Here is a 16,337-nt window from a genome sequence, read left to right on the forward strand (position 1 = left end):
GGAGACCCCGACGGTGCCGGTTCTTCTAATCACGGGGGTCTGAGAGTCCAGAGCCTCAGTTTCTCCATCTGGAAAACCAAGATCTTGCCGTTTCCAGAAGGAACAGCTGGTCTGTTCTCCTGGCTCAACCCAAGTTGTGGAGCCAGGAGCCCCACCTGAGAGTGACCTGTGTGAGGGTGTTCCCCACCGGCATCGCCGACCTCCCTGTATTTTGTTCATAGCCTGGACGACCTTGGAGCAGTGTTCAAGGGGGAGGGGTCTTGGTGAAATAAGTTTGGGCTTCTCAAAACTGTCACTGCTGTTGGCGACTGACTTACGGTGACCTCACACCCAATGGAAGGGAACTTGGTCCGGTCTGGGCCAGCCGTCCCCAGGACTGGCTGTGGACTGGGCGACTGCTGGCCATGGCTTTTCTGCTGGCCGCATTTCAGAAGATCTCCAGGCCTTTTTTCTTAGTCTGTCTTACCCAGAGGCTCCCCTGAAGCCTGTGCAGCCTCTGAGTAGCCGCAAGCCTCCACGGATGGAGGGTGCTGACTACACAGGAGGTGCACGGGCTGGGACTCAAACCCAGATCTCCATCCTGGAAGGCGAGAACCTTCCCACGGAGCAATCACCAGATTGAAGGTGCTGCGCTGCCCACACACTGCACGCCAGGACAGTGCCCTAAAACCTGGCTTTGTTCCTCCCTTTGGTCCGTGTTTCCTGACCCCCCACCCCCAGGCTCAGTCCCCTCCTGGCCCCCAGAGGGGTCCAGTATCTGTGGAGCAGTATAAAATCAATACACAGGCTGTGTTTGGATCTACACAGGAGCGAATACACAGCTTGCCAGACGACTGCCCGACTTCTTGCCTTGTGGCTGTCATTTGTGCTGACGGCTCCTGTGTGGGGACAGAGTCCTCAGAAACACACCCGGGTGAGCCCCGCCCGAGGGCCTCAAGCCATCCACTTAACACCGCTGCTGCCAGTGAAGGCCGGCTCATAGCCGCCGTGTGGGACGGGCAGAACTGCCCCTGCGGGTTTCCAGGGCTGTCGATCTTGCTCCCGAAAAACAACGGGTGGGGTCAAATGGCCGCCCTGTCGGTGAGTAGCCAGGCACTTTACCCTCTGCACCATCAGGGCTCCTTGATGACCAGTCCAGGGTCCAGTCATTATCCCGCAGATGGTGGCAATTCATCGAATGACCAGGGTGTTTGCCGAGGTCTGAGGTTCGTGCCTGGGGAGTGGGCATTCCTGTGTGAAGGCTGCCAGGGCCCCTGCCCCAGCCGAATTAGGGCTGCTCGGCGGGTCATGCTTGGGTGGGCAGCGCCCTTGGGTGGGTCAGCACCATCTGGTTCTAATTTCCCAGAGGAGGCCACAGTGAGGCTGCCCGAGGCTTAGTCCTTCGCAGCTCCAGGGCAAGGAAAGCCTTCCATTCCTAGTTCCAGCCCGGGGCAGCTCCCGCTCTCCCTCCTGCTGGAGTTAGATGTTGGCACCACCAGCCACGGCCCCGGTGCGTCTGAAGGCAACACTGCCCGGTCCTGTACCACCCTCTCCATGACAGCATCGTCTGAGCCCCTGGCTGAGCCACTGTGCTATTCCGAGCTGCTGACGGGCTCCTTCTGACTCTCCTTGACCAGGCATGGTGCCAGGGGCTGGTCCCTCCTAATAACATGTCCCACGTATGTGCGGCAGACTTACCATCCTCACTTCTAGGGCGCACGCTGGCCGTACTTCTCAGACGCATGTGTTCATTCTCCACACAGCTCATGGTGTTTTCAACATTCTCACCAATACCGTGGTTCAAAGGCACCACTTCTTCTTTGATCTTCCTTACTCATCGCCCACCTGTCACGCAGACCGGGAGCGTGGAAAAGACCATGGCTCGACTCGGGTGCCTCTCAGCCCTCAAGGTGACGCCTTTGCTGTGGAGTACCATGCAGGGGTGAGGGCAGCAGATTTGCCAGGCACTAGGTTGCTGGCTTTCTTGGGCATTGATTGTCGGTGTAAGCGCAGTGGTATCCTTGACGTTGATCTTGCTTGGTTTATCATGACGCTGTTTATTGGTGGCGAGATTTTGTTCTCTTTATGTTGAGGTGTGTCCGTCTATCTCTGTGGTGGCACGGGAGCCCTACCAGGCACCCTGGGATCTGGGAAACTCGGTGAGAGGGCTTGACAGCCTCCAACCTCATCACAACCCACCCGAAGCCCAGAGGCTAGAGCTGGGCGTGGGCCCAAGAGCCTGTCCCGAGACCCGGGCCTGGCTTTCACTGGCTTCTTGGCTAGGGTCCTCCCTGTTGGCCCCTTGTCTATAAAAGGAAAAGCTGACAACACCCAGGTTATTGCTGTTAGGTGCTGTGGGGCTGATTCCAACTCCTGGGGACCATGCGCAACAGAACCTAGCACGGCCCAGGCCTGAGCCGTCCCCGCAGTCAGCTCTAGGTTCCAGCTCCTCGCTGCAGCCACTGTGTCATCCAGCTGCTGGAGGCCCTTCCTCTTCTTCCCTGCCCTCCCTCCCCCGCTTTACCAAGCACGGTGTCCTTCTCCAGCAACGGGTTTCTCAGGACCCGGCTATTCCGCTGCGAGGTGTAGACCCAAGATACCCCGAGGCAGTGACCCCGGTGGGCACATGTACACCAGTGTGCACTGCATCATGAGCCTGAATCGCCATCAGCCTATAAATGGGCACACACCGTGAGGCCAGGCCACAACGAGAAATGACGTCCTGTCCGAGCCACCGTGTGGGTGAGCCTTGGAGACAGTATGCGGAGTGAGAGTCAGAGTTCCACGCCTGGTCCCCCGGGCCTCGGTGTTCACGCCCTCGGCTGCTGACAGACAGCTTGGGGCTCCAGGGGAGAAGAGTGGGTGATCTCCACTCGAGGGGATTGCATAGCCCAGACACCCCTGTCTCGCTTGGTCATGTGGGTCCTGATGGGGTGGAATGGAACCCCAGTGGCTTTGTGATTACGTGTGGGGCTGCCAAGTGCAAGTCAGTTGTTCAAAGCCACCAGCTGCTCCTCAGGAGAAACATAAGGCTTTCTGCTCCCATCCCATAAGGACTTACAGTCTCAGAAGCGCACAGGAGTAGTTCTACCATGTCCTGCAGGGTCTTGAGTACATGAGTCGAAGTCCAGTCGGCACCACCCTACCAGCACCTCCTCCACTCCCACCTCCACCTCCACCACCTCCTCCACTCCCACCTCCACCACTACCATCTCCACCACCTCCACTATCATCACCACCACCTCCTCCACTCCCACCACCACCCCTACCTCCTCCACTACCATCTCCACCACCTCCACTATCATCACCACCACCTCCTCCACTCCCACCACCACCCCTACCTCCTCCACTACCATCTCCACCACCTCCACTATCATCACCACCACCACCACCTCCACCACCAGCACCTCCTCCACCTCCACCACCACCACCGCCTCCACCACCAGCACCTCCTCCACCTCCACCACCACCACCACCTCCACCACCAGCACCTCCTCCTCCACCACCACCGGAGCAGTGGGCAGTGAGTGGCAAGGGAACCCTGCTGTGTGAGAAGCTTCCGTTTATGGTGATGGGACATTTGTCAGGGATTAGGGCCAATGCTTGCACGTACGTGATGAGCATCATGGTTAGCACTAAACGTAGGTGCCCCCCCCAAATAAAAGTCGACTAGAAAGACATTATGTTATGAGTGGGGTCTTTGAAGCGTCCCTGGGGAAAGGGAGTGAAAAGACAATGGGGTCTCCCACAAGCTGTTTAAAGCCCCTCACAGTCTCACAACCAAAGGGCAGTTCTGACTCCACTTCCCCGTCTTTCATAGCCCTCCGAACTTGACCTGTGGGCAAAGGTTGCCCAAAGCCAAAAGAAAAACAAAACAGAAACCCAAACCCTGAAACCCCCAAACCTGTAGCATCTGAAACTTGTGAGGTTTTATTGAGCCACCAAGGACTCTGCCATTCCTTGAGAAGACCGAGGTCCTCCACCCCACCCTCGTCTCCAGGCCCTCGCTCCCCGGGCAGGAACTAGGTGGCCAAGAGTGCTCTGAGCCGGGCACAACCTGGGTCTCAGACTCCCGCCTCACACCTGGCCAGCATCCTGGACCTGGTCCAGGGTCCTGGCAGGTCTGCAGATCATCTTCATTTATAATCCTTGGCCTAGACGTTTCCCAGGGTTCTGTGAGGCACCCCCACCAGCTGGCTTCTATTTTGGGGAGAGGTTGTACTCAGCAAATATCCTGTGTGCACTGGAAGCAATTACCCACAAGTCCCCATTACACACCAGGGCTAGGAGAGGGGTGTCTGCAGCGCTGTGCCTTTGAACCCATTCCCCAAATACCTGCTTCAATTGCACGCTCGCCTGCTGGACTGGGCGGGGTGGTGGGGAGACCTGTGAGCTTAGGCAGCAGGAGAAACTGCTCCTGGGCAGGGTGGGGGGACAGCACCCAGGGGCTGGCTTGGTGGAAGTCCAACAGAGACTATCTCCAATGCCCCAACATCCAAGGGGGGCCCAGTTCTGACACATCTCTGAGTCTCCCAAGGACCCCTCCCAAGCCCCGCAGCTGGGCTTGGACTACTTTGATCCTGCACTTGACTTTGAGTAACTCCCACTGGGGGTACACTCCCCCCAAAATGCCAGTCTCTCCCCAGATGCCCCTCCTGGTGCTGGCTGAGGGGCTCTGGTTCCACACCTCCACGGACAGGAGCTCACTGCTTCCTGGACAGCCTGGCGGGCTTGCATCTAGGGTCTGACCTTTGTAGCACCGGCAGGTGGGTGAGGACTGATGCCCTCCTGCAGCCCTGTCCCCCTGGGTGTCCTGGGCCTGCCTGCTGTCTCAGGGGTCAGCACACCCTCTGTCTGGGACCCCATGTATCACGGAGTACTCACTGACACGGATGGTGACCCCTGCTGCCCCAGCCAGGCTTGCCCCGTCTCTCACAGCCGCTGCGCCTTCCCTACCACAGAGCTCTGGGGCTGGGGCTCATTTGGGTTTTCCCTAATGTTCTCTCTTCCACTCCACCAGGGGCTCCGCAGGAGGAGGGACCTCGCGATGTTTCTCTCAGTCAATCTTGTCAAGTGGGTGAGTTTATCACCCACATCCCACCCCATTCTCAGGGACTCTGGTGGCAGCCAGGGGGCACTAGAGGGCGCTCTTGGCCTGCAGAGGGCTGCCCAGGGCTGGAATGCGCGGTGCTGGGATCTGGGGAGAGTGGCAGGCCAGGGGCTCCTTCTTCTGGGGCTCCCCTTGCCGAGGTTGGTGAAGGCCCCTCGGCAGGCACAGTTGCTCCCGGAAGCCAACCTTACTGCTTTGATCAATCATGCACCCAGCCCGCGGCTCCCATGGTGACACTGACCCTGTCAGGATGGCGAGGTGCCTGAGCTCAAGGGTCTAAGTTCCCCCAAACCCATCTCCTTCCACCGCATAGGCAGGATGGAGGCTGGTCCTCGATGTCAGGAGAAGCAGGAGGACCAGCAGCCCCGCATACCCAAATCGCTGCTTTTTCAAGACCGTATGTACTCCTGAGGCCCCGAGTCTGGGCAGCTCTGTGAACTTGCTCTTCAGTGCTGTGGGGTGGGCATCCTGCCAGTGCTGCACTGGAGAGAAGGCCCCTTAGGGACTGAGTCTGGGTTTGGGACTCACCAGCCATGGCCCCAACCTACACCAAGCCCCTTGCTGCTGAATGAACTCAGACTCCTGGTAACCTCACATGCCACCAAGCAGAACCACCACATCCAGTTTTCTTGGGTGCAATTCTTTCCAAAGCACTTGGGCAAGCCTTAGGACAGCAGCTAATGGCAAATTGCTTGTGCTACCTGGCCAACTGTAGGTGGCTCACGAGCCATCTGGAGGCTGAAGGCCGGGCAGCGAGTGTGACTGCCTGTACCCACGAGAGTTGCATGATGTTGGGGGCACACACTACCCCCAGGCAAGGGCTGGACTCTGGAGTGACGTCCTTGGAGTTAGCACGGGGCCCTGGGCCACAAGACCAGAGCAGCGGCCCTTCCCTCAGTCCTCGGCTGGGTTTCCCCAAGGTTCCAATCTGGGGACCATTAGCAGGGGTTCGGGGAGTCTGCTTTCCTGCCTGTCCCTGCTCTGCCCAGGAGCTGGGGAGCTGGGGTGCAGCCCTGCAGGGATCGGATGGAAATGAGACGTAGGACGTTCAAATCTAAAAACAGATGAATTTGGGATATTACAGATGAATCATTTAACTAATTACATTTTTACAATCAAAGCTGTTTTTGAACTGGGAGAGGGCAAGGAAGCATATGAAGATGCGGTGCACTGTGGTCCTTTCTCGTTCACTTGATTAATTCCAAACAGTCCAACCGAATTATTCCTTACCAAATTGGTCCCAGGCTGAGGCCTGGCCTCCGTTCCTGCATCTCAGCTGGGAGTCGGCACTGAGCTGGCCGGAGGCAGTCAAGACTACTCTGGGGACAATGTGCAGGCCCGCCTGAGTCTCACGGTGCATGAGGCCAGGTGGGCCTTGCGCGCCATGCTGGCCCTGAGATTGGCCAGTGCCTTACCTGGTGACGCTAGCCACCAGCTCCCACGCCTCTGTGCCCTAAGACACACCCTCAAAACCCCCTTCTCTGGGAGACGTCCCTTCTCCCTGCCTTCTCCTCCCACCCTAGGTGGGAGGATGTTCAAAAGACACAGGCACAGGCCTGCGGAAGACTGAGAGGCCAGGGGAGGCCCCAGCCCTTTCATCTATTGACCCAGGCGTACCAGGCCTCAGAGGGACAGTTAACACAGTGTCCATGGAGGTCTTTGAGAAGAGTCAGTTCTTCACAAAGACTCCCCTGTGACCAGCCTCGCATCCCAGGCCACAAGGTTCCCTCTGATGCAGCCCCTGCAGGTCTCTCCTACCAGCTGTCCTCTCCTACCAGCTCCCTGTCTCCTGCTTGCTCATACCAGCCACACTGGCCTTGAATACACAAGCTTGTTCCAGTCTCACGACGGTGCCACCTGCAATTCCCTCTGCCAGGAGCCCTTTCTCCCAATATCTCTGCCTCATCGATGTCTCAGCTCCACCAGCACCTTCCCCGGGGGCCTTTTAACGAAGTTGTCCTGCCTGCATCCCTCCGTGTGTTTGGCTGGCTGATTCACGCACTGGTTTACGGTTGCTCTCCAGCCACCAGCGTGAGGCCCTGGCTCTCCCATCAGTGCTGGTCCAGAAGACTCTACCGAGCTCCTAGTTGCTCCGTCCTCTTTACCCCACAGCTGTTTGTTCCGCCTCCCTATCGCTTCTCAGAGTCCGGGCTGGGTCTGATCCCTCTTTGGGCCACACGCACATCATCCATATGTGCTGTCTGTCAGCTTCCTGCTTAAAGGATGACTACCTCAAATGCTAGAGTGCAGTGCCCAGGTCTCCTTCGCAGATTTCACTTCTGATTCACAATGTCCCTCTGTGGCCCCCAAAGGGTCACGGTATCCTCTATGCTGCCAGTTCCTCCGCAGGCTCTAGACCAATCGGGATCCGAATGCCCTCAAATAGGCCATTTCTGCTTTCAAGGCTATACCTGCAATTCCAGATTCGGTCACAAGGTGGCAGTCGGGAACACGCTGATAAAAATTTAATCTCTAAAAACTATATTTGTAATTAAAATAAACCCTAAACTAAAACAAGATACACACATACATTAAAAAAGTTATCGTACTGGCATAGATTAAAAGTATGATAATATCCCCAGTTGGCCAAGGTTTGGGGAAACATGTAGCATTCATACACCGTTGGTGGGAATGTAAATTAGTAGGGACTCCCGGAGGGCCATTTGGCAACACACATCAAAAGCCTGAAACATGTGCAAACCCTTTGGTTTAGCAATGCGAATTCTAGACACTCATTCTGAGGAGATAATCATGGAAATAGACCTAAATTTAGTCCCAGGACACTAACTATAATGGTGAAACATTGTAAATATATACATAAAAAACATAATTTGGAGACTAGTTAAATAAATTATACATGTGATTAAGAACCACATGGCCATTAAAAGGGACTTTCCAGAAGATTTTGTGATGAGGTGGAGAAATCTCACGATACATTTATAAAAAAAACAAACAAATTACTAAAAGCACGTCCACTGTGATGCCATTTTTTCCATAACAACAAATATAAAAAAGATTTGCTTGTTAAAAACGGGGAGGGTGACGAATTCCGACATGTCAAGAGAATTTATCTGTGGGTGTATGGATAGTGGCCTTCCTTTCCCTGCGCTTCTCTGTATTTTTCTGGATGGCTTGCAGTTGATAGTGAATATGCCTTCCATTGTAGTCAGAAGGCGACCAATTCTGGAGGGCACGGAGGACAGTCACCTCCATAGAGGACAGCACAGACCAGCCACCCTGGGCTCTTGCTGGCTCTGCATCTACCCTCTGCCCTACAGGCAGACACCTATGGTTTTTATGTCCAGGGTCCCCCAGACACTCTTGTTTGGGCCACATAAGGGCTTGGTTTCACTCAGGGAAGGGGGCAGCCTGGGCGAATGTGGACAACTGGCATCATCTCCACCTCGACCTTCCTGCTCTGCCCACTTGTTCTCCTCTGGGGGTGACAAGATTTCAGCAACAAGGGAGACCCTCCAGCGGAGAAAGCACCAAGCTCACCACGATGCATTTCCCTTCTCGGACACTGACCACTCTCGATGTCTTTTCCTTTCCACAGACTGCAAACAGGCACCGAGCAGACCCGAATCCTTCTTCTTCTTTTTTAAAAAAGCCTTTCTTTCCTTCTTCCGGAGTGGCTACTGCATGGCATGCAGGAGCACCTGGCCCGAGCCATGGTCTTCCTACCACCTCACACGCACGGGGAAGTGGGCTATGGAAACAGGAAGACAGAGGAGCTGCTGCATATTGCACTGCCGTGTTGGCAAGGAGCACTGACTATACCAGGGACCGCCGGAGAACGAACACACCCGTCTGAGGAGAAACACAACCAGGATGTTCCCTAGAAGCAGCGGTGGGAGTTTCAGCTCACAAACTCCGGACATTTTCAGGAAAGACACATCACTACAAAAGGACATGAAGGTTGGCAAAGAGGGTCAGACTAATGAGGGCAATCTTCAAGGAGATGCACTGACACCATGGCTGCAGTAACGGGCTTGCACAGAGCAGGGACACGTTTTCTTCTGTGGCAGAAGGGGTCGCCCTGAACCAGGACCCAACTCCACCCAGTTAACAACAGCTTCCCATTGATCTTGGACATGAGGGGTTATGAATCCTTTTAATCCTCCAACTCTGCAGGGGGCAGCATTGCCCCCACATCTCAGAGAGGTTAAGGTGTCTTTCCAAGTTCACCCAGTTGAGCAGGATTTGAACTCGGGTCTGGTAGACTCAAAGCCCAGGGTTACTTTCTGTACAAGGTGCCTGCCCTGAGGCCCAGACCCCCAGCACCGAGGTTACGGTCCTGACCTTGGAGATGACCTTATGGAGCTGTCTGTGATAGACCCCCAGCTGAGGGCCAGGCAGAGCTCCCTTGCTCGCCATAGGCAGGCTGAGAAATTGGCATTCCTGCCCACAACAGAGGAGCAGGGGGTGAGGTGGAGGAGACCCTTTCCCTGGGAGACCATTCTCCTTGGGCAGGGAAAGCCAGCAGGTGTCGCCCACAACCTGTGGGTCTTCTGAAAGCCGGGCCAGCTCTCTTGGCAGTGCCAGGGTACTTGGAGGCACCCAGCTGGGATGGTGGGCTTTCAGCGAGTGCCCACCCTTGTCCCCTGGGGGAGTGGCAGGATGTGGCAGGGGTGGAGGGGGCCTCTGTGGAGGTCTGCAGCGGCTGAGGGCAAAAATTGCAGCCAGGTCTGGAAGCCGGTTCTCCACCTGCCATGCCTGCGGGGGCTGCATCCAGGGGGCAAGGACCCCTGGGTGGTTGCTTAGTTGCCCAGGCACGTGGGGGAAGAGAAGGAGTTCACGCACCCAACCGCCACCACCCCTTCCCCTTGGGTCCTGAGACTACACCAGCAAGAAGGACCCCCGAGGGAATGATGTCACGGGGAAATCCCAGGGGCAGTTCTGTTAGAACCTTGCAGTCCTTCTGAGTCGGTACAGCGCACAGTCCCCAGACCACCAGCTACTGACACGTAGGCCCTGCCTCCTGGTGCTTCCCCAAGTGTGCTTTCTAGCATTTTCAAGGGCTGATGGGTTGGAAATTGGCTGCCAGGCCTTTCTCCCGTGGCACCTCTGGGTGGATTTGAACTGCTGTCCTTTTGGTTACTGGCTGAGCACGGGTCCAGGCACACCAGACCCCGGAGGGACCTATCCTGGTGAAAGCCTGTGAGCCCACAGACTGTTGAGTCATGCGCATACGCAGAGGCTCTGTCGGTCAGGAGGGGGCCACGACTTGGGCTTCATTAGGACAGGTTGCTGGGGAGCAGGTGGGGTCCTAGATGTTGGGATATCATGCTCCTTCAAGCCTTCCTCCTCCTGGGCTCTGAGATTCCATCGCACGGCCAGGCCCTTCCCGAATGAGCAGCCAGTCTGCCCGCTGCCCGGACTGCCTGGGACGTCCCATGTTGGACGCTGAGCCCTGCCTGGCTCCAGTTGTCCAACTCTCTGAGGGCTGGGTGGCCACACACGGCGTGCCACGCTTGCAGCTGTCCCCTCCCCAATCTCATTTAACTCCAACAACAACCTCTCCCGAGAGGCACCCACCCATCTGGTTCAGAGACAGGGAAAGGGTGCCTTCTGCTAGGTCACACTGGAGGAGGCAGCGAGCAGGAAGCCAAGCCCAGCTCCCCCTGGTCCTCAGGGCTGGGTTCGGCTCCACAGCATTCTGGAAGGGCAGCTCCTGCCCGGTCTGGGGACCACCCTCCCCATCACCAGCTGGTCCTGATTCTGGATAGATCCAGTCATTACAAAGGCCTCTGTGTCACCAATGCCCCTCCCCCAGGAAGCCCCCCACCCTGCAGGCCCTGCCGCTTCCTGGCATTGAAGCCACCGAATACCCTGACCCCCTAACATGCGGGCTTTCCGCTGGGCCAACCCTCACTGCCCTTTTTGACCCACATGGACTTCCAGACCTGCCCTCCCAGCCTCGACCCAGTGGGCAGGGGGAAGGGACAGCTTCCCAGGCCAGGGAGATTTCTCTTACTCCGGCCTCCTGCCCTGGAGCTCAGGGGCCTGGTCAGCTCAAGCGTCTGCTAACGTCTAGGTGGAATTGAAAAAGCTTTGAGGTGCAAAGACACCCCCGGGCCCTGCCAGTGTCCCTTTTCTGAGGGGTGACATGGCACGGAGGGTGGGCCCTGAGAGGCCCCCTGCCCACTGGGAGCCCTCCCCCCACCGCCCTGTGGGACACTGCATCTTTGTTTTCCCCCCAGGCCGGGCGGGGCTGCAGAGCACTCCTGCGCAAGGTGTCCTGGGCTCCGCGGGCCCAGCACCCCGGGCCCTCCACAGAACTGCCAGTAGACCCAGCACCTCCGGGGCCCTCCACAGAACTGCCAGTAGAGGGGGCAGAGAGGGGCGCAGAGAGTGGAGAAGGAAGGCACAGGGGGGAGGACACTGGTTGAAGAGACAAAGGCAAAGAGAGCAAAAAATAAACGGCAAATTACCGGGTAGCCGTCTCGTCCTGATTGCCCCTGCGGTAATTAATACGTCATTAATAATCAGACTTGCAGCAGAAAACCATATGGCAACACTTAGAACTCAATCAAGGCCCTAGACGGGCCCCCTCCCGCCCCCCCAGGCCCTGTGTGGTTGGCAGCAGAGGCTGCGGGTTGGAAACTTACTCTGGGGTGGGGGTTGGGGGTGGGGGGAAAGCCCTGGATGCCTGTGGGTCTGGGGGTGAATGCCCCCTTTCCCACCTCCCCGGGCAGGGCTGGAGGGACCACAGGCTTAGGGGCTTCAGATGGCCTACCCACATCACCTGTGGTACCTGGCAAAGACAGGTGGGAACATGGGGTTCTGAAGGGGTCGCTCCTAGCCCCCAAGCCCCAATCAGGAACAGAAAAGGCTTTTCAACCAGGCAGGGCTACTGGGGGGGCACGGAGGGCTGGTGGAGGTCCCTCCCTGCGGTCACGGGGACAGGGTGAACTGGGAAACCCTGAACAGGCCAGGCTGGTTAGGCAGTGATCACCCCAATGTCCCACTCGCTGGGCTCCCCTCCCCTCTCCCCTCAGGCCTCTGGCTCCCGCTGTAGCCGGTTTCTAACAGGCAGTGTAAGAACCCCAGCCAGCCCCTCGCTGGCCCTCCACGGTGCGGTGCGCACCAGTGAGTTCCCACAAGCTAGTTTGCATGTGACAGCCAGAAGGAACTCATCGGTGGGAAACTGCACAGCGCCCACAAATCCCCAAAGGCCAGGGCACTTGCCCTTTGGTGCACCGCGGGGCCTGCGTGCACCCGGGGCCTGGATCCCAAAGGGCCCAGCCTGGAGAGGAATCATGCCAAACAAGATATCGGCTCATCCGAAAGGAATTCCTTCAGAAAGCTAATTTGGCTCAGACCGGCTGTCGACGTGCTTCTTGAATGGATTCACCGCGACTGATCGGGCTCTGCAACAAGGCCGGGGTGAAGCAAAGCCAGGGGCACGGTGTGCTTCCCAGGGACTCTGCTGGCTGCTGCGGGGTAGTCTCTGCCAGCCAAGGGGAGTTCAGGGCCCGCCCCCTGGCACCTTCCTCCTGCCCAAGGACTGTTCTGTGCTCCCTGGCCGTTCAGTTCAGGGGGTCCCCATTATTGGGGAGAAGGAGGGAAACGAAGTCCAGGATCTCGTGATCAAACCCCACGGAATGCTGGAACCATCAGCCGCCTGCCCTCAGAGCCCATGGGCGGTGGCAGAGCCTTGACAAGAGACAGGGTCAGGGGTCAACGGACTCCTCTCCGGGTGCGATCTAGCCTACTTAGCAACAGGACTAGCTATGGCTTTGTTCCTGGGAGGTATTCTGAGATGGACTGTAAATCTGAACTGAAACATATTGGGAACAAAATATGGGCCCGGCACTTGGATTCCTGTGCATCTGGTTGTCCAGAGAGCAGATGAGGCACAGCCTGGCTGGCTCCCGGCAGCCCTCCCGGGAGGAAATGGCCGCAGAATGCTCGCAGGCGCCCCTGGCCGGTGGCCATCTGTGCTGACACCCACCCACAGTCCAGCGAAGACACCCTCGGTCATAGGAAGAGAATAAAAGGGCTTATCTTTCAGGAGCAGACCGGACAGTCCAGGACACTTACCGGGGGACCTGCAAGACAAGCAGAGGGGCCACCGTGAGATCAAGGGGAGCTGCACATTGGTGTCCACACGACCCTCCCCTGCCCGGGCAAGGCATTGGTGCCAGCATGGGTTGCTTCCTGTGACAGTCTTGCAAGCAAGTGGCAGCTGCCAAGCCAACTGGCCGAGAGTGACAGGAGTAGCCTGGGTGGGCATCTGGGTGGCAGTGGCAGTGCCCACACTCATTGGTTCAATCACTCATTTAGGGAGCTCGATAATTCTGGCACCCGGGCAGGAATCTGGCTGGAAGGAAAAGCACTGGTGTGAGCTGTCCTGCCCAGCGCAGGGTGGGGTGTGGTGGAGTTGGGGTACTCAGTCGGGGAGCATGGGCGGTGCAGGGGCAGGGGCAGGGAGCTGAGCGTTGTCCTCAGCAGATGAGGAGGTGAACGCGAAGCCAACCATGGGGCTCCGACACTACTGTTTGCAAAGCTGTACATTTCCCAGCCATTGCTGCCTTTGACCTTCTGAGTGCTCATTGTGACAGGTGTGGTCCACGGTCCCACTGGACAGAGGACGCCACAGAGGTTCAGAGAGAAGCCACGTGGGGAAAGCCACGTGGTGGGTCACGGGTGGAGCCCAAAGTCCTGTGCACTTTCCATGAAGCCGTGCCGTGGCTAACTAGTAACTTCTCTGCTCTCTGCCTGATCCTGAGCCTACGCTCGGGAGCACCAGGCTGGCCAAGGCAGCAATCTGCTAATCAGCTGACACGTGCTTCTGGAGTGCCACCCGTGAGCCACCCTGGTACAGGTTAGTCATGGGATCTACAAGTCCCCAAGCCCACCCATCGTTGTCACGTTGATTCTAACCCTTAGGGTCCCACACTGCGAGTCTTCACAGAAGCACAGTCACATCTTTCTGCCGCCAAGCAGCGGTGAGTTTGAACTGCTGACCTTGGGATTAGTAGTTCAGTGTTAAATGATGGCACCCGCCAGGGTGGTGAGTCAAAGGAGTTAGATGCCTGCCTCACAGAGCCAGGAGTCTTTTTACACAGAAGGAGACTTAGATACGATTATTTAAGTCAGAGAATTCTCATGAGGGGCACTGGCTGGGAATTGCACCGTGTCCCTCTCATGGGAGGTCGGAAGTCAGCATCATGGCAAAACTGAGACGTTTCTGCTGAAGACACAGCATGTTTCTGCGTGTCAATCTCTGTCTGTGGTAGCTGCCACCCCATGTTATGTAATGTACCCAACATTACAGTTATGAGGTCATAGCACTGTGGGGAAAGGCCTGAGCTTAATCACTCCTGAACTATAACAGGAGTCAGATGAGGCAGAGATGAGTGTGTTGCCATGAAGTCAGCCGAAGCCTGGGTGTTGTTCTGAGCCTGACCAGGTTTCAGCAGAGCTTCCAGGCTGAGATGGATGAGGAAGAAAGGCCTGGCGATGTTTCCAAAATCCAGCTAGTGAAACCCTATGGATCACAACGGTCTGACCACACAGCTCAGGGTCTTCCCTGATGACAGAGTCCCTGAGTGAGGGGGGGAGGGAGGGCTGTGGCTGAGACTGGGGAACCAGGCGGCTGTCCAGAGCATCATGCCAAGATCAGCGGGGTCTTGACTCGAGCAGGGCAAGTTAGGCTGTACAACATGGTGACCATAACCAACGCCTCAGGATGGAGCACTGAAAAGTGGTGAAAAGGCACATTTTGCATTCCCTATCTTTACCCCCCGCTTTTTTTGTTGAAAATGCATTCTCTTCCCCTGGTTTCCAAAATGTCACCTTCCTCCTACCTCCCTGCTCTACTGCCTCTTAAGCTGCCTCAGTCTCCCCTACCAGCCTTCCTCGTGAGAGCCCCCCCCCCCAACAGGCTAGATAGTACGGTATAAAAATGATCCCGCAAAGAGCTTCTAAAACATCTCCCACAGAGACGGAGCTCCAAAGCGCTCGCTCGAAGCCATCTGAAGCCAAAGCGAATCCTCACAAGAAAGGACACGAAGCAGAAAGCGACTATTGCCTCGGTGGGAGCAAATGAAAGCCATCTGCCGAGTGGGGTGGGAAGGCCGCAGGACGGCCTGCTCACACTGCCTGGCGGGAGGTCGACCTGCTCGCCAAGGTGGGGCAATTCAAACCCACTGTCCGCTCCGCGGGAACGGTGAGGACGCCTGCTCCAGGATCTTGGAAACCCTCTGTAAGGTTGTGATGTGTTGGAATTCCTACTCGATGGCAGTGGCTTTGTGTGTGTCAGTTTTGAATCTTTTTATTGGGAGCTCTTGTAGATCATAACATTCCATAGTTGAAGCAGTACTGTACAATCGCTCCCACAATGAGTTTAGAAACATTTTCCTTCTTTTGGAACTCCTTGATATCAGCTCCCCTCTATCCCCTCCCTCCCTGCTCTACCCCCCAGGAACCATAGGTTTCCCCCATACCTTACCCAACCCAATATCTCCATTGACATACAATTCTGTGGTTCAATCCCATCGCGTGGGGGATACAGTCGTCAGTGCTCCCATTCCTCCCCCGACCTTCCTGTACCCTCAGGGAACCATTACTCCTGCTACTGTTTCTGACGGGTCATCTATCTTGGCTTTCTGTACTGAAGGAGCTCAAATATACAAATGAACATATGCAAATCTAACATGATTAATGAGGTAAAATAAATAAAAACCGTAATAGTAAGAAAATATTAAAGAATAGAGGAGAGTGGCTGGTTCATCAGTGCTGTATTGAACTGATCAATCATCATCGGTGGGTTTGTTGTTTGTTTGTTTGTTTCCTGAAGCTCGAGGGGGAGGCATTGGTGGCTCGGTGGGTAGACCGCTGCCGTCCAAGGGATACCTGCGTTTGATCGTGGCCGGTGCACCTCATGTGCAGCCACACCCGCTGTCTGTGGGGCTTGGGAGTTGCTATGATGCTGAATGGGCTCCAGGGTCGGTTCGAGACTAAGACACACTCGTCAATCCTCTTTCCAAAATCAGCAACAAAAACCCCATGGATAACAAAGGCTGAGCTGTCCCGAATCGTGGGGCCGGCACAGGACCAGGCAGGGGTTGTCATGCGCGAACCGGACCATCACTGAACAACATTAAAATTTAAATAGTCTGCACCAGTCGACAGAACAGGCATCCTCCTTGATGCTTCTTTGGTAAATATGTTCACGTGTATGTGAAGGGATCGGCACACAAAAATATTGAAAGCAGAATGGTTTGCGATAACAACATAG

The 16,337-nt window shown here is 56.4% G+C and overlaps 1 protein-coding gene across 1 annotated transcript in view; it reads right to left on the reverse strand.

The window, feature by feature from the left end:
* The window catches only part of COL23A1 (collagen type XXIII alpha 1 chain), a 37,092-nt gene extending 30,617 nt beyond the window's left edge, over window positions 1-6,475 (reverse strand). The window contains exon 1 of the mRNA XM_075542732.1: window positions 6,443-6,475. Within this exon, the coding sequence (XP_075398847.1) occupies window positions 6,443-6,475 (33 nt within the window). The remainder of the gene's footprint in view (window positions 1-6,442) is intronic.
* Window positions 6,476-16,337: the final 9,862 nt, after the last annotated feature.

This window comes from Tenrec ecaudatus, chromosome 2 (genome assembly GCF_050624435.1).
Source record: "Tenrec ecaudatus isolate mTenEca1 chromosome 2, mTenEca1.hap1, whole genome shotgun sequence".
Taxonomy (NCBI): Eukaryota; Metazoa; Chordata; class Mammalia; order Afrosoricida; family Tenrecidae; genus Tenrec; species Tenrec ecaudatus.